The 15,711-nt window shown below is 43.8% G+C and overlaps 1 protein-coding gene across 3 annotated transcripts in view; it reads right to left on the minus strand.

Moving 5' to 3' along the window:
• LOC110499867 (voltage-dependent calcium channel subunit alpha-2/delta-1) overlaps nt 1-15,711 on the minus strand; it is a 154,587-nt gene that overhangs the window by 86,132 nt on the left and 52,744 nt on the right. For all 3 annotated transcript variants that reach the window (XM_036944954.1, XM_036944953.1, XM_036944952.1), the window contains exons 4-6: nt 6,122-6,181; nt 2,362-2,397; nt 1,447-1,579 (exon numbers count right to left, since the gene is read on the minus strand). In XM_036944954.1, the coding sequence (XP_036800849.1) occupies nt 1,447-1,579; nt 2,362-2,397; nt 6,122-6,181 (229 nt within the window). The remainder of the gene's footprint in view (nt 1-1,446; nt 1,580-2,361; nt 2,398-6,121; nt 6,182-15,711) is intronic.

Consider the following 15,711-nt stretch of genomic DNA (forward strand, 5'->3'; position numbering starts at 1 on the left):
CTTCATAAACATAACCAAACGATTGTTTTCACAATAGCATATATTAAAGCATTAATTACACTGTTAGAATGTTGTAGTCAAAGTGACTGCTCCTTAGCTTGAAGGAGGGTTCCCTCAAGGCCCAGCTGTTCTAGTGTAAAAGAGAATGAAATTAAAGCAGAAAGAGGAGAGAACGAGTGATAAGAGGAGTGACAGACAGAGCCGAGGGTGATAAGAGGAGTGACAGATCGAGTCGAGGGCGATAAGGGGAGTGACAGACAGAGCCGAGGGCGATAAGAGGAGTGACAGACCGAGCCGAGGGCAATAAGAGGAGTGACAGACCGAGCCGAGGGCAATAAGGGGAGTGACAGACCGAGCCGAGGGCGATAAGAGGAGTGACAGACAGAGCCGAGGGCGATAAGAGGAGTGACAGACAGAGCCGAGGGCAATAAGGGGAGTGACAGACCGAGCCGAGGGCAATAAGGGGAGTGACAGACCGAGCCGAGGGCAATAAGAGGAGTGACAGACCGAGCCGAGGGCGATAAGAGGAGTGACAGACCGAGCCGAGGGCGATAAGAGGAGTGACAGACCGAGCCGAGGGCAATAAGAGGAGTGACAGACCGAGCCGAGGGCAATAAGGGGAGTGACAGACCGAGCCGAGGGCGATAAGAGGAGTGACAGACAGAGCCGAGGGCGATAAGAGGAGTGACAGACAGAGCCGAGGGCAATAAGGGGAGTGACAGACCGAGCCGAGGGCAATAAGGGGAGTGACAGACCGAGCCGAGGGCGATAAGAGGAGGGACAGACAGAGCCGAGGGCGATAAGAGGAGTGACAGACAGAGCCGAGGGCGATAAGAGGAGTGACAGACAGAGCCGAGGGCGATAAGAGGAGTGACAGACAGAGCCGAGGGCGATAAGAGGAGTGACAGACAGAGCAGAGGGCGATAAGAGGAGTGACAGACCGAGCCGAGGGCGATAAGAGGAGTGACAGACCGAGCCGAGGGCGATAAGAGGAGTGACAGACCGAGCCGAGGGCGATAAGAGGAGTGACAGACCGAGCCGAGGGTGGTAGGACGAGTGACAGACCGAGTCGAGGGCGGATCAGACCAGCATTAAAGAAGAGCATGATAGAGCAAGATTAAGACTAGAGAAAGACATGGAAGCAGAAAGACTGAGAAAGACCCAGAAAATATTCACACAAGAAAAAAAAATCATGGCAGTTTCATTGACATTCAGTGTGATTCTCTCATGAGGTTGTGGGTGGGAGAGCGAGGAGCAGCTGGTGACCGGGGTGACTCGGAGGCCAGGTCTGCTGCCCATTGGTTGGGCTAGGCAGTGCTAAATTTAGACTGCAAGCATTGGCCAGGCCATCAGCTGACTACTACACACATTCTGAGAAACTGACTGACCAAAATGTCATGGAAACATGCTATAAATACTGTACAATGCGTGTGTGTGTGTACTCACAGCCCTCGTATATGTCCGTGGGTATGTGGACTGCTGTGGTGTTGTAAGAGATGAGGCGTCTAAATTGCTCGTCTTCCTTAAACTCTGGATAAAGCCGGTTTGGCTTCTTGACCTCTGTATCATTTGAGTCCAGCTATATGGGAAAAAGACGAAAAGAATTAGATATTATTGACGCAAATTGGAGGTCAATGGAGAGTATACTGCATGGATTTGGTGAATACAAAGTATTGTGTGTGTGTGTGTGTGTCTGTCACTTTGCATTATGGTGCGTTGTATGATAACACATGCGTGTGTCTGTGTGGCGCTTGCTCCATCTCCTGTGGCTGTGAATAATACTGGCGTGTGTTCAGATGCCTGACAGTACTGATCTCCTGTGTCTTGGCCCGTCAAAGCCAGAATGACATCAGTTGTTCAGGAGAGGTGTGTGCCTGCCTGCATGTGTTCTATCACCACATCCCCTGTGGAATTACTATCTGATCCCCAGTATCAAATCAGACAGATGACTTCAGAGGCTTCAGAGGGATGCAGCCGATATCACAGGCACAGATACGTGTTCTTGAGATAATCTCTCACACGCACGCGCGCACACACGCACGCACACACACTAGACATAACATGCATGCACGCTCATTTGAATATGCACGCATACAAACACACATGCTAACAAAAACACACACTAACCCTAGCGTACTATAGCAACTGTTTTGTGTCTTTTCAGGGCTCTAGAGCCTGGGCCACAGCTGGGGGATGTGGGGGATCCTTTAAGGCTATCAATACGCTTTACAACAGGTGTAGTAACCATGGCTACAAAGACAGAGGGTGCAGGTGGGATTTTGTTGAATATACAGACTCAATATGACTCAGATCACGTCTCTTCACTGCACATGGAGGAAGTAACAGTAGAAATGGACTCACGTTTTCTTTGGCATAGTAGTAATGGATGTCATCAGGCTATGGAGAAAGGGCGGGAGGGAAGAGCGAGAGAGAAAGATGTAAAACACAGATTTCTGAACACAGCAGGTCTTTGGTAGGGGTTTAAATCAATGTGCATTGTAAAGTTTTCAGACAGTGTTAGAGTTGTGTGGAAACTGTGTTCCTATGTTGTTTCTATTCTTCAGTGTGCTTGTATTATTTGTCTTATTTTGTCAATTCAAGCACTTCTTCACTCTCTGCGTATGTCTATGTGTGTGTCTCACATGCACAAGTGTGTGTACTCCCTTAATACAGTGCGTGTGTGTACTCCCTTAATGTGTGTGCGTGTGTGTGTGTGTGTGTGTGTGTGTGTGTGTGTGTGTGTGTGTGTGTGTGACACAAAAGCATCAGTAGTGTTGTAACCAACTCTCTCTTTCATCCGCTGTGCGAGCTTCCTGTCAGAGCACGAGCAAGCCAGGCGCTAATGAGCTAGCCTATCCAGCCTAGCTGACAGATGGATGCCTTGGGGACATGGAGCCGGTTCACTGGTTAGCACCACCTGCCTGCCACCCCCGGCGCTGCAACATGGGGCTAACGCTACATGAACCACAGACCTGTGATCTGCTGGTGGTGTGAGGCTCGATAGTTAGCGCCAGGCCATTAGCGATGAGCTAGGTGTTAGCGATAGACCGTTCTGACAGCGGTGCTCCAGCATCTGCTCACCTCCCGAGAGACAGGCTGCAGTCCTTGCAGAGCTTACACACAAGCTCGCACACATATACACACTCTTTCTGTCTTAGTTTCTACTGTATCTCCTATAGACTCAGATCCCTGAGGGGTGAGACAGTGTGACCTTAGTGTGAGTGTCGCTCCACAACATTAAGATGGCCTGACAGCCATCATGAGGAGGTCTCTTCATGTTAGCTTTGAAGCACTGTGGCTACACTCCCCACCTCCTGAAGTGTGTGTGTGTGTTTGTGTGTGAGAAAGTGTGTGTGTGTTCTAAGTGCATGGATGTGAATGTGTGTTAAGGTGGTTTCACACACACAGAGGCTTGTAGAGTACTGGGGTAAATGTTTTTAAGTGATGTAACTCCTGAGGGAGGGAGGACGTCTTCTGGGCTTTCATACAGAAATTAGGCGTGTGTGCAGGGATATTTGATCTCCTACACCAGATTGTGTACACACACACACACACACACACACACACACACACACACACGCACGTACACACACACACACGCACCCTCGGGTGAGCAAGGACATGGGCGGTTCACGGAGGACTACGCTGTAACCGCGATGTTGGCCGGACGGATTGAGAAGGAGTGAGGAGGGGGTGTCTGGAGACAGACTGGACCACGTCTCCTCCTAACACTTTCACTGAGCGCGTGCAAGAGCCACATGGAGCCAAGACACTCCTCACGACATGCAACATTGCCTGAGAAAGCCAGCGGTTTTCTGAAATGAATAGAGAAAACTACATTCAGCCTCGTTTGTCGTTGCCTGGTTGACACGCACCCGCACACACACACACTTGGGATCAATTAGCTAGCTCAACATAAACAGTCTGAAAAAGCCAACCTCCGAGTCCTTTCATCGGTGCAGGCTTAATTGGCTAAGACTAACATGTGCGCTAATATTTGCTCGTTAGTTACAGAAAACGCTGGACGTTCACACTAATGACTCTACGCCAAGGGATAATTATCCAAGCTAGCCAAGCATCTCCCTCCAGTCACACATCCCAAGCCTCAAAGAAGTAGACCACGCCAGCATAAAGCAGCACGAAGCTGATACTACTTTGTCCCACACACACGCATGTGCACAGGCACGTACACAGGTGGAGCACGCACGCAGGCACAAACACACGCAGGCACAAACACACGCACGCACAAACACACGCACGCACGCACAAACACACGCACGCACAAACACACGCACACACACACACACACACGCACACGCACACGCACACACACACACTTCCAGTGAGCGTGTCGGAATCAGACTGATAAGAATCCTTTAATGGAGAAGAGTCATTAAAAGGAGTATCGGAGGCGGTTATAATGACACTGTCCAGGTTAGTTTGAAGCTAATAGACTAATAGGAGGTAATGGAGTCTTCCCACATAGAGGCAGTAAAAAATATATATATAAACAGGGAATTTGTCATTTTCAATTTATGGCTGCCGAAAGTGAGTGGCTTTCGCATTACTAAGTAGGGGAAGTAAGTTAACAATTTTAATTCATTAGAAAAACTTTGTGGCTCAGACAAAGAACGTTTGGACATGTGGAGTTGAGGAACTGCATCATAATTCATGATGAGGCCTACTAATCAAGTGCAGAGACAGGCTGCTCAGTAGAGAAATGTGTCCGATGGGGAGTGAGTTCAAGTAGAAGAAAAGGTTACTGGAATCGTGTTCATACAGTGCATTCGTAAAGTATTCAGACCCCTGGGCTTTTTCCACATTTTGTTACATAACAGCCTTATTCTAGAAGAGTCTTGGTGGTTCCAAACTTCTTCCATTTAAGAATGATGGAGTCCACTGTGTTCTTGGGGACCCTCAATGATGTGGAAATGTTTTTGGTACCCTTCTCCAGATCTGTGCATCAACACAATCCTGCCTCGGAGCTCTACAGACAATTCCTTTGACTTCATGGCTTGGTTTTTGCTCTGACATGCACTGTCAACTGTGGGACCTTATATAGACAGGTGTGTGCCTGTCCAGATCATGTCCAATCAATTGAATTTACCACAGATGGACTCCAATTAAGTTGTAGAAACATCTCAAGGATAATCAATGGAAACAGGATGCACCTGAGCTCAATTTCGAGTCTCATAGAAAAAGGTCTGAATACTTATGTAACTAAGGTATTTGTTTTTTATTTTTAATACATTTGCAAACATTTCTAAAAACCTGTTTTCACTTTGTCATTATGGGGTATTGTGTATAGAAAAACATTGATGTAATACATTTTAGAATAAGACTAATGTGGAATGTGGAAAAGGGGAAGGGGCCTGAATACTTTCCGAATGCACTGTACACTGGCTTAATGGGAATTTGAGAGAGTAAGACCCAGTGCGTGCATGGCTCTGAATGTGTCCCAATGCAATCTAATTGAATTCTACTTAATTGAACGCTATTAAAACACTATTGTCAATCTAATGAGATTTTATACAAAAATGAACATCTAATGTCTTTTTTTTACCAGGTAAGTTGACTGAGAACACATTCTCATTTACAGCAACAACCTGGGGAATCGTCACAGGGGGAGATGGGGGTGAATGAGCCAATTGGAAGATAGGGATGATTGGGTGGCCATGATGGTATGAGGGCCAGATTGAGAATTTAGCCAGGTTAACACCCCTACTCTTATGATAAGTGACCACAGAGAGTCAGGACACCCATTTAATGTCCCATCCGAAAGAAGGCACCCTAAACAGGGCAATATCCCCAATCACTGGCTCTGGGGTATTGGGATATCGTTTTTTTAGACTCGAGGAAAGAATGCATTCTACTGGCCCTCCAACACCACTTTCAGCAGCATCTGGTCTCCCACCCAGGAACTGACCAGGACCAACCCTGCTTAGCTTCAGAGGCAAGCCAGCAGTGGGATGCAGGGTGGTAAGCTGCTGGCAATTACAACAATCATATATGATCGTGAATGAAATCAATATTTTCTTATAGAGTTCAAGGCTTCTATAGGTAATGCATCCAGAGATAATGAGGACATTAATAATGTTGATCTCCACAACCACTGGCTCACCTCAGGATCATTCTTCCACCGATGCCACATCTGAAAATCCTCTGCAGCGGATGCCAGTGTCTGGACAAAAAACAGAGAAATAGAGTTGGAATTTTAACACATATTTCCTTTCAATTAAGGAGTTGACATAGTGCTTGTGGCAAGCAGAGAGAGAGAGAGAGAGAGCGAAAGAAAGAGGGAGAGAGAGAAAGAAAGAGGGAGAGAGAGAGAGAGAGAGAGAAAGGTACAAATGTTCATTAACATTGATCACAGACATGAAAGTGTTAAGAGCATAAAAGCCACCATAGTCCTACACCGTACACAACATATACTGAGGGTACATTACACACCTCAGCTCACCTTATCATGCATGGCTAATTCACACAACTGGCTCACCTTATCATGGCTAATTCACACAACTGGCTCACCTTATCATGGCTAATTCAAACAACTGGCTCACCTTATCATGGCTAAGTCAAACAACTGGCTCACCTTATCATGGCTAATTCACACAACTGGCTCACCTTATCATGGCTAATTCACACAACTGGCTCACCTTATCATGGCTAAGTCAAACAACTGGCTCACCGTATCATGGCTAATTCACACAACTGGCTCACCTTATCATGGCTAATTCAAACAACTGGCTCACCTTATCATGGCTAAGTCAAACAACTGGCTCACCTTATCATGGCTAATTCACACAACTGGCTCACCTTATCATGGCTAATTCATAAAACTGGCTCTACTTCTACAACCACTAGTAAGGCTGTCAACACAGGAAGTTATTTTAGACTGAAAATCTAAACGAACACATTTTCACTCAACACCCCCAGGTGTGAAACGAGGCTGGGGGTGTCACAGTATAAGACGTCATTGTGCTCAAGTTAGATCCCCCCCACTCCATATTGGCCCAGATCTGGCCCTAATGACTAGGTTAATGGGTTTCTAATGTAGATCCTCTTTTCATCTCAAACTGGTCTAGAAACACACTGTAACACTAATTTCCCTTGGGGAAATATGGAATCTAATTCCAGTCACTAGCTACTAGTACTGCAGAAAAGGAGTTATTCACGTCACCCATAAAGCACAAGTTACATTCATTGAATAAAGGTGAAGTGGGGGGTTAGTGAGATGAGAAAGGAACAAGAAAATCAAACAAAGAAAAACAAAACAATGAGCTTCCTTTGAGCATGAATCACAGGGGGTAGAGATCTTCACAATCTTCACAGTGGCAGTTTGTGTTGAAGTGCTGTATCCATCAGAACTCGGATCTGCAGGCCAAGTGTCCCCTTTTCTTTGGCACGCTTACGCTAAGTCTCCCCATTTGGCTACAGTGAGAGGGCTGTGTTAGCATTACATCCTCTCCTCTACACAATGATATCACAAGTGCATAATTAAAGTGACTATGCCTAATCAAAGCCAATGAACCCTCAATGCATACTGCCTGCCAGAGAGCTTTGCAAGCACCTTTTTTTCTATCTGTCGCTGAACACACTGAGGCGGCTAACACTATTCTAAAGCTAATGTGTTTAGCGCTGCTAGCGTTATTGGCTTGCATCTTCCCCTGGGTTTCTTGTAGCTTTGTAGGCCTCCTGACTCTATCAAAGCTAAGACTAATTGATGGACAAAAATGACCAGTGTACTGACAGAGATGGAGTAGAGAGGGAGGGGTAATGTTTTTAGGGTGAAGTGATGTTCCCTACATTTTTGGGAGTCACCGAGCAAATGTTTGATCTTGTGAGCGGAAACTTGAACATTGTGAGAATTTTGTGCAACTTCCGGCACACGTTTACAGTGAACACTGAGGCTGTTCCATTACAGTTTTAGACAGCAGCCAATAGGCTATTGTGGCTATTTGAGCATAATGTAGGCCTACCAATAAAACCAATGGAGCAAATCCCACAACATTTTCACATGGAAATAGCTTTTGATTTCTATGATATATCCTACAGTAGCCTATATGTGGTGTTTAATGCAGGCCTACACTGCATGAGACTTTTAAAAACATTTTTACATTATGAAGGGCTTGTAAATTGCATTGTTTTGTGTTATATGATACAAGAAACCATTTTATATAAATTCGATTAACTATTATTTCCATATGGAGAATTAGACAATGTAGACTACCCCTCTGCCTATTGGGTTATTTGCATATTCAAGCTTGTCTCAGAATACAACACTACCCCTTTAAGACATACACTTTTTACCTGAGCTTAAAATATAGCCTACACACGTGCTCTTGTATGAAGCAGTAACTCCACATTGCTGACCTATAATTTACCTATAACTGGGCTAATTACTCGCTAAATAGCAAAGAATATCAACAAATGTGCACACGTGCGGTTTTGCTCTGATCTGAAAACCGCATACACTCACCAGTGATTGAAAGACCGCTTGAAGCAACCCCCGACAATATAATTATATTCCGTTCTGCTCTGGCTACAACACAATCACAGGCTCAATCTTGCAAAGTTAGATTTGGTTTGGTTTGTTGCATTGAAAAGGGGCTGATATCATGTTGATTCGATCACGAAAGAATGTTGATCTATTTCGTGCAAACTAATAGGGCGAACTCGGTGAAGTTCACTCTCTTGCGTCTCTGCGCCGCAGTCCTGGAGGAGGTGCGCAGTGTACAGTCGTGGCCAAAGGTTTTGAGAATGACACATATTAATTTTCACAAAGTCTGCTGCCTCAGTTTGTATGATGGCAATGTGCATATACTCCAGAATGTTGTGAAGAGTGATCAGATGAATTGCAATTAATTGTAAAGTCCCTCTTTGCCATGCAAATGAACTGAATCCACAAAAAAACATTTACACTGCATTTCAGCCCTGCCACAAAAAGACCAGCTGACATCATGTCAGTGATTCTCTCGTTAACACAGGTGTGAGTGTTGATGAGGACAAGGCTGGAGATCACTCTGTCATGCTGATTGAGAGCGGTTTAATTGTTGTGAAGAAGGCTTCAAGGTGCCCAAGAAAGTCTAGCAAGCGACAGGACCGTCTCCAAAAGTTGATTCAGCTGCGGGATCGGGGCACCACCAGTACAGAGCTTGCTCAGGAATGGCAGCAGGCAGGTGTGAGTGCATCTGCACGCACAGTGAGACAAAGACTTTTGGAGGATGGCCTGGTGTCAAGAAGGGCAAGAAAGAAGCCACTTCTCTCCAGGAAAAACATCAGGGACAGACTGATATTCTGCAAAAGGTACAGGGATTGGACCTACACTGCATGAGACCATGTTTGCAAAAGAAGTGTTTCTGAGCTTGTCAATATTATACAGGTAAGCTAACGGTTATATAGATCAGGAATGAAAACAGGCTCTATAGACCTCTATATGAGTGACTGTGTCCAACACACAACCACCTGTTGTTATCAATCAAGCATGATGGTCTTGTAAGTATAAAAACAAAGCTTGTTTTCATCATTTTTTTTAAATCTTGAAAAGGGAATGGGATTAATGTGATGTGTGAAGAATCCAATCATTTATCTTGAATGTGGTACAAATCACATTATTGTGGAAGCACCTCCTAAGAGTCTGAATTAAGCTGTTTGGATCCTAATGGGCTGACCATTATGGGGCAGATCTGACAACACATAACGTGATCTCTCATGATGAGCTCCTCACTGTACATATATCAGTGGAAAACCTACTGTGATAACTGTGACACTCATTTCTCTCAGTGCAGACACTTTCAAACCTCTCTCTGATCCTTCCTGAAGAGCCAACACCCGAACAATGTTCGCCTCTCATTCAGTATGAAAGACACTTTTATTTGGAGCTTAGCTCATTCTCTCTCTGTTTCTTCCTAATGAACTGGTGTGTTGCAATGTTTATGTAAAGTTTTGATAATGAAATCCGTTACGGGGGTTTCTTTTCAGACAGCTAATTATACTGAGTGACTTGAGACTTGTGCCCACACCGGTTGACGTGTGGTTGCCATGGCGATATCCATAGTTTGAGTTTATTTATTTTTATTTTATTTTTATTTTTATTAATCAAAGGTTCAATAAAAGTGTAGCCAGCGGGCAAATTTTCAACCGCAGTCCCTGGGCAGGTTATTAAAAGAATTACAATACAGACAAACAATGAGTAGTGAGCACATGCAGAGCAACATAGGACAAGCAGCACGCAGACAGAGCAACATTACACAAAAAGCAACAAAACTAAATATATAAAAGCAACAGTGTTTCCCTACCTCACAACCTACAGACAACAAGACAACATGGAAAGTGACAATACACAGCTAGGGATTATGTCTGATTGGCATTTAGCCATGTCTGTTTTTTGTGTGAAAGTGTGACAGTTGGTGCAGTTGTGTGTCTGATGGCAGTGTGTTCCAGACATGGGAAGCTCTCACAGAGAAAGCAGATTGACTAAAGGTGCTTTTCATTAAGGGAACTATACAGTCACTTCTAATGGCAGACCTTGTGGATCTGCTGCAATGGGTTTGGGTTTTCTGTTTAACAAAAGTATCTGCCTTGTTATCTGAGGATCTCAGCGATGGTTGTCAGGCAGGCTGGACCCCGTATTGTGAGTGGCGAGGGGGAAGAGGTGAATTGTATTGTGTCATGAGGACGTGCTCTATGATATGCAATGAGAGGGAAATGTGAAACATGCTTTAGTTGTGTGTCTTAGTTTTTGGTGCTGTGAGGACAAAAACTTCAGACTTCATTCAGGTGTGTGTGTGTGTGTGTGTGTGTGTGACAGGAAGAATGGACTGTGTTGGTGAGGATTAACACAAATGCCAACAAAACTGTGCCTGTTGGAGCCCAACACACACACACACACACTCAAAAGGTCAGTCATCCCCAGCATGATCACACCCCCTTGGTTTAAGCTGTTAAATCAATTCAGACTGTGTTAAACGCTCTAGCAAAGCACTTGAATTCCGAATGAGGACTAAATGCTTTGAGCCACAGTTTAAATTCAGGCTGGTAAATTATTTACAACTCTCACACAGGAGCTCTGAAGATTCAGCATCCCTCCAAACAAGTCGACCTGACAACTATGTCTGTATCCAGTCCATATTTGATTAGACTATGGATCTGGGGTGAATCTCCTATGCGTGCCAAATAAATATTGGAGCAAAATTTGGATCAATTCAATCAGTTCTGAATTCAATTGAGGAAACAGACTTAACTAATTATCTGAAAAATATATATGTTGACAAGATCTGAAGTGAATTGAATTTGAACACATACATATCTTTCTTTGTGTCCCCCTCTCTGCCTCTCTGCCTCTCTGCCTCTCTGCCTCTCCCCTCCTCCGAGACAGTAAATCCAGACTACTAGTTTCCCCTCCGTTTAGCGCTCATATCCATCCCTGCATCCATTATGTAGACAGGAGAAGCATGTAAACACGGAGAGGAAGTGGTTTCTCAGTCTTTATCACTGAGGAGGATTCGAGATACATTCCCCAATCAGGGAAAAGAGACAGACAGGGGGGGGGGGGGGGGGGGGGGTTGTAGGAGATGATAATGTTTAGAGAGAGAGAGAGAGAGAGAGAGAGAGAGAGAGTAAAGAACAAAGAGGCGATTAGTAAGGAAGCTATGCCCCAAAATATGATCATTCTTTCGATTCATACTTGATGCATGATCAAAGAGAAGAGATGATGATCAGTGGAACAATGAAATGTGCTGAGCAAAAATGTAAACGCAACATGCAACAATTTCAAATATATTATTCAGTTACATTTCATAGAAGGAAATCAGTCAATTGAAATACACTGAACTAAAATATAAACACAACATGTAAAGTGTCGGTTCCATGTTTCATAAGCTGAAATAACAGATCCCAGACATTTTCCAATCGCGCAAAAACGTATTTCTCTCAGATTTTGTGAACAAATGTATTTAAATCCCTGTTAGTGAGCATTTCTCCTTTGCCAAAATAATCCATCTACCTGACAGGTGTGGCATATCAAGAAGCTGATTAAACAGCATGATCATTACACAGGTGCACTTTGTGCTGGGGGCAATAAAAGGCCACTCTAAAATGTGCAATTTTGTCACCCAACACAATACCACAGATGTCTCAAGTTTTAAGGAAGTGTGCAATTGGCCTGCTGACTGCAGGAATGTCCACCAGAGCTGTTGTCAGTTAATTTCTCAACCATAAAATGCGTCCAACTTCGTTTTAGAGAATATGGCAGTACGTCCAACCGGCATCACAACCGCAGACCATGTGTAACCACGTCAGCCCAGGACCTCCACATCCGGCTTGCGGGATGGTCTCAGACCAGCCACCAAGACAGCTGATGAAACTGAGGAGTATTTCTGTCTGTAATAAAGCCCAATTGTGGGGAAAAACTCATTCTGATTGGCTGGGCTTGGCCCAGCCATGTGAAATCCATAGATTAGGGCCTAATTTATTTCAATTGATTGATTTCCTTATATGAACTGTAAGTCAGTGAAATTGTTGCATGTCACGTTTATATTTTTGTTCAGTATATACACATATAGATTGCTATTTTTTCACTGACTCTCTTGTACTGACTCTATGCACACTCACTAGACTCTACCCACACACTCACATTCCATGCTGTGGAGAATTATTCTCCGCTCTGCTGGAGAGTGTTTTTCTCCACTTATACAGGAGTAATAAAGGCCTAGTGTATTCATTTGGTGGGATTTTTTTTAATATATATATATATACAGTTGAAGGCGGAACTTTACATACACTTGGGTTAGAGTCATTAAAACTAGTTTTTCAACCACTCCACAAATTTCTTGTTAACAAACTATAGTTTTGGCAAGTCGGTTAGGACATCTACTTTGTGCATGACACAAGTAATTTTTCCAACAATTGTTTACAGACAGATTATTTCACTTATAATTCACTGTATCACAATACCAGTGACTCGGAAGTGTACATAAACTAAGTTGACTGTGCATTTAAACAGCTTGGAAAATTCCTGAAAACGATGTCATGGCTTTAGAAGCTTCTGATGAGCTAATTTACATCATTTGAGTCAATTGGAGGTGTACCTGTGGATGTATTTCAAGACCTACCTTCAAACTCAGTGCTTTTGTGCTTGACATCATGGGAAAATTAAAATACATTTCAGCCAACCTCCACAAGTCTGGTTCATCCTTGGGAGCAATTTCCAAACACCTGAAGGTACCACATTCATCTGAACAAACAATAGTAGGCAAGTATAAACACCATGGGACCACGCAGCCGTCATACCGCTCAGGAAGGAGATGTCTGTCTCCTAGAGATGAACGTACTTTGGTGCGAAAGGTGCAAATCAATCCCAGAACAACAGCAAAAGACCTTGTGAAGATGCTGGAGGAAACAGGTACAAAAGTATCTATATCCACAGTAAAACGAGTCCTATATCGACATAACCTGAAAGGCCGCTCAGCAAGGAGGAAGCCTTTGCTCCAAAACCGCCATAAAAAAGCCAGATTACGGTTTGCAACTGCAGCATCATGTTTTAGGGGTGCTTTGCTGCAGGAGGGACTGGTGCACTTCACAAAATACATGGCATCATGAGGAAAGAAAATTATGTGGATATATTGAAGCAACATCTCAAGACATCAGTCAGGAAGTTAAAGTATGGTCGCAAATGGGTCTTCCAAATGGACAATGACCCCAAGCATACTTCCAAAGTTGTGGCAAAATGGATTAAGGACAACAAAGTCAATGTATTGGAGTGTCCATCACAAAGCCCTGACCTCAATCCTATAGAGAATTTGTGGGCAGAACTGAGAAAGTGTGTGTGAACAAGGAGGCCTACAAACCTGACTCAGTTACACCAGCTCTGTCAGGAGGAATGGGCCAACATTCACCCAACTTATTGTGGGAAGCTTGTGGAGGGCTACCTGAAACGTTTGACTTAAATTAAACAATTCAAAGGCAATGCTTGTTGTTTTTAGCTAAGGTGTATGTAAACTTCCGACTTCAACTGTGTGTATGTATATATATATTTATTTGTATTTATCAGCGAGTGTTGCGGCCCGTCAGCACCCCTACTCCCCGTGGCTATGACTGGTACTCTTTGTATATTGCCTCGTTATTGGTATTTTATTGTCTTACTATGTCTTTTTTTAATTTAGCAAATATCTGTCTTACTTTTGGACTCTGCATTGTTGGGAATGGACTCGCAAGGAAGCCCTTCACGGTAAAGTCTACACCTTTTGAATTCGGGGCATGTGATGAATACAATTCGATTTGATTAAACCTAATGTCTTTGGCTGAGAGAAGATAGGGGTCTTTGAGTTCATGGTGTAGTCTGTATTTTCCCCTTAATAGGACTTTAGTGACCGCTCTCTACCTTGGTTCCCATCAATCACGACTGTCTATACACACTTCCAACAGCTATGGCGGAACAAGTGGGTGCAGGGGTGGGTACACGAACACACAAATGTGACCGGCCGGCTCCGTTCAGTCATGTCTAAATTTAGAAATTATGTTTTTTACATTGGATAAAAGTAGAGCTATAAAATGATATATCATACACTACAGTTGAGTAACAAAGGGAAAGTAATTCTGCTTTGAAGGTTTATAAACGTGTAACCTCACTTTTGAGAAAATTAATGTTTGAATGTTTTAGTACCTACTGGAGAGCTCTTCTTTGTCTACACCCATTCAGCATTGTTCACACCCTCTCAAGCTTTAGCCCCACCCATCTCTTTAAGGGTTGATCCGAGCGTTCTGTCCTAACAACAATGGCCTAAGCTAACTGGCTAACTTTGGCTAGCTACTTTCAGATAAAAATGAGAGAACAGCTCACTCTGACCATTTCACTCGCCCTAGCAGAGCTGGTTAGGCTGTTTTATGTCATCCAGAGCGTTGGTGACTGCAACTGTGCTGCTGGCAACAATTTCATTATGCTTTTTTTTGCCAACGTTTACTGACACCGGCCATGTTAAAACGGGTATTGAGTGTTCGTAAATTCGTCAGTTATTCTTCGCTCTGGCACACTCAGACTAGTGTGCTCTGAAATCGGAGTAGATAGCTAGAGCGAATTTACCAGCTACGTCGATCAACAGCTATCGTTTCGCAGTGACATCATGAACATTCTGTTGAAATGGATACTTGCATAGTGGAGTCTTTTGTTAAGATGTAGCTAAACACCGAACCATAATCCAAACTCATGCATGAATCTGCAGGTAGCTAACCAACTAGGTTCAATGTTAGCTAGCTAACATTAGGCTATAACTAGCAAATCAAATGGCTCTGCGATGCAAATAATATTACTACACAGATCATACAGGTAACGTTAGCTAGCGGGTCAGCTAACGTTAGCTAGTGAGCTAACAGTACACTTTAACTTGAAATAAAAACACTTTCTGACAAAATTAGAAATGTGTAATATGAAAATGTAGCTTGCTTCACTATTTTACCCGTATACATGGCTGGAGAATTCTCCCTCTCTGTCACGGATGCCAAGGTTGGCTAATGAGGCTAGCTAACGAGCTATTACTGTGTATAACAGGCAGCGAATGAGCTAAAGCAACATTACCCAGGAGGAGGGCAGCTAAATTAGCATATAGCAAAGTTCTGGCACAACGAGCACTGCGTGCGTGGAGGTTGGATAAACCCTAACCTGTAGGGACCTGAGGCCTCATTTATCAATCATACATAAGCACAAATCTGTGCGTA

This window comes from Oncorhynchus mykiss, chromosome 15 (genome assembly GCF_013265735.2).
Source record: "Oncorhynchus mykiss isolate Arlee chromosome 15, USDA_OmykA_1.1, whole genome shotgun sequence".
Lineage (NCBI taxonomy): Eukaryota > Metazoa > Chordata > Actinopteri > Salmoniformes > Salmonidae > Oncorhynchus > Oncorhynchus mykiss.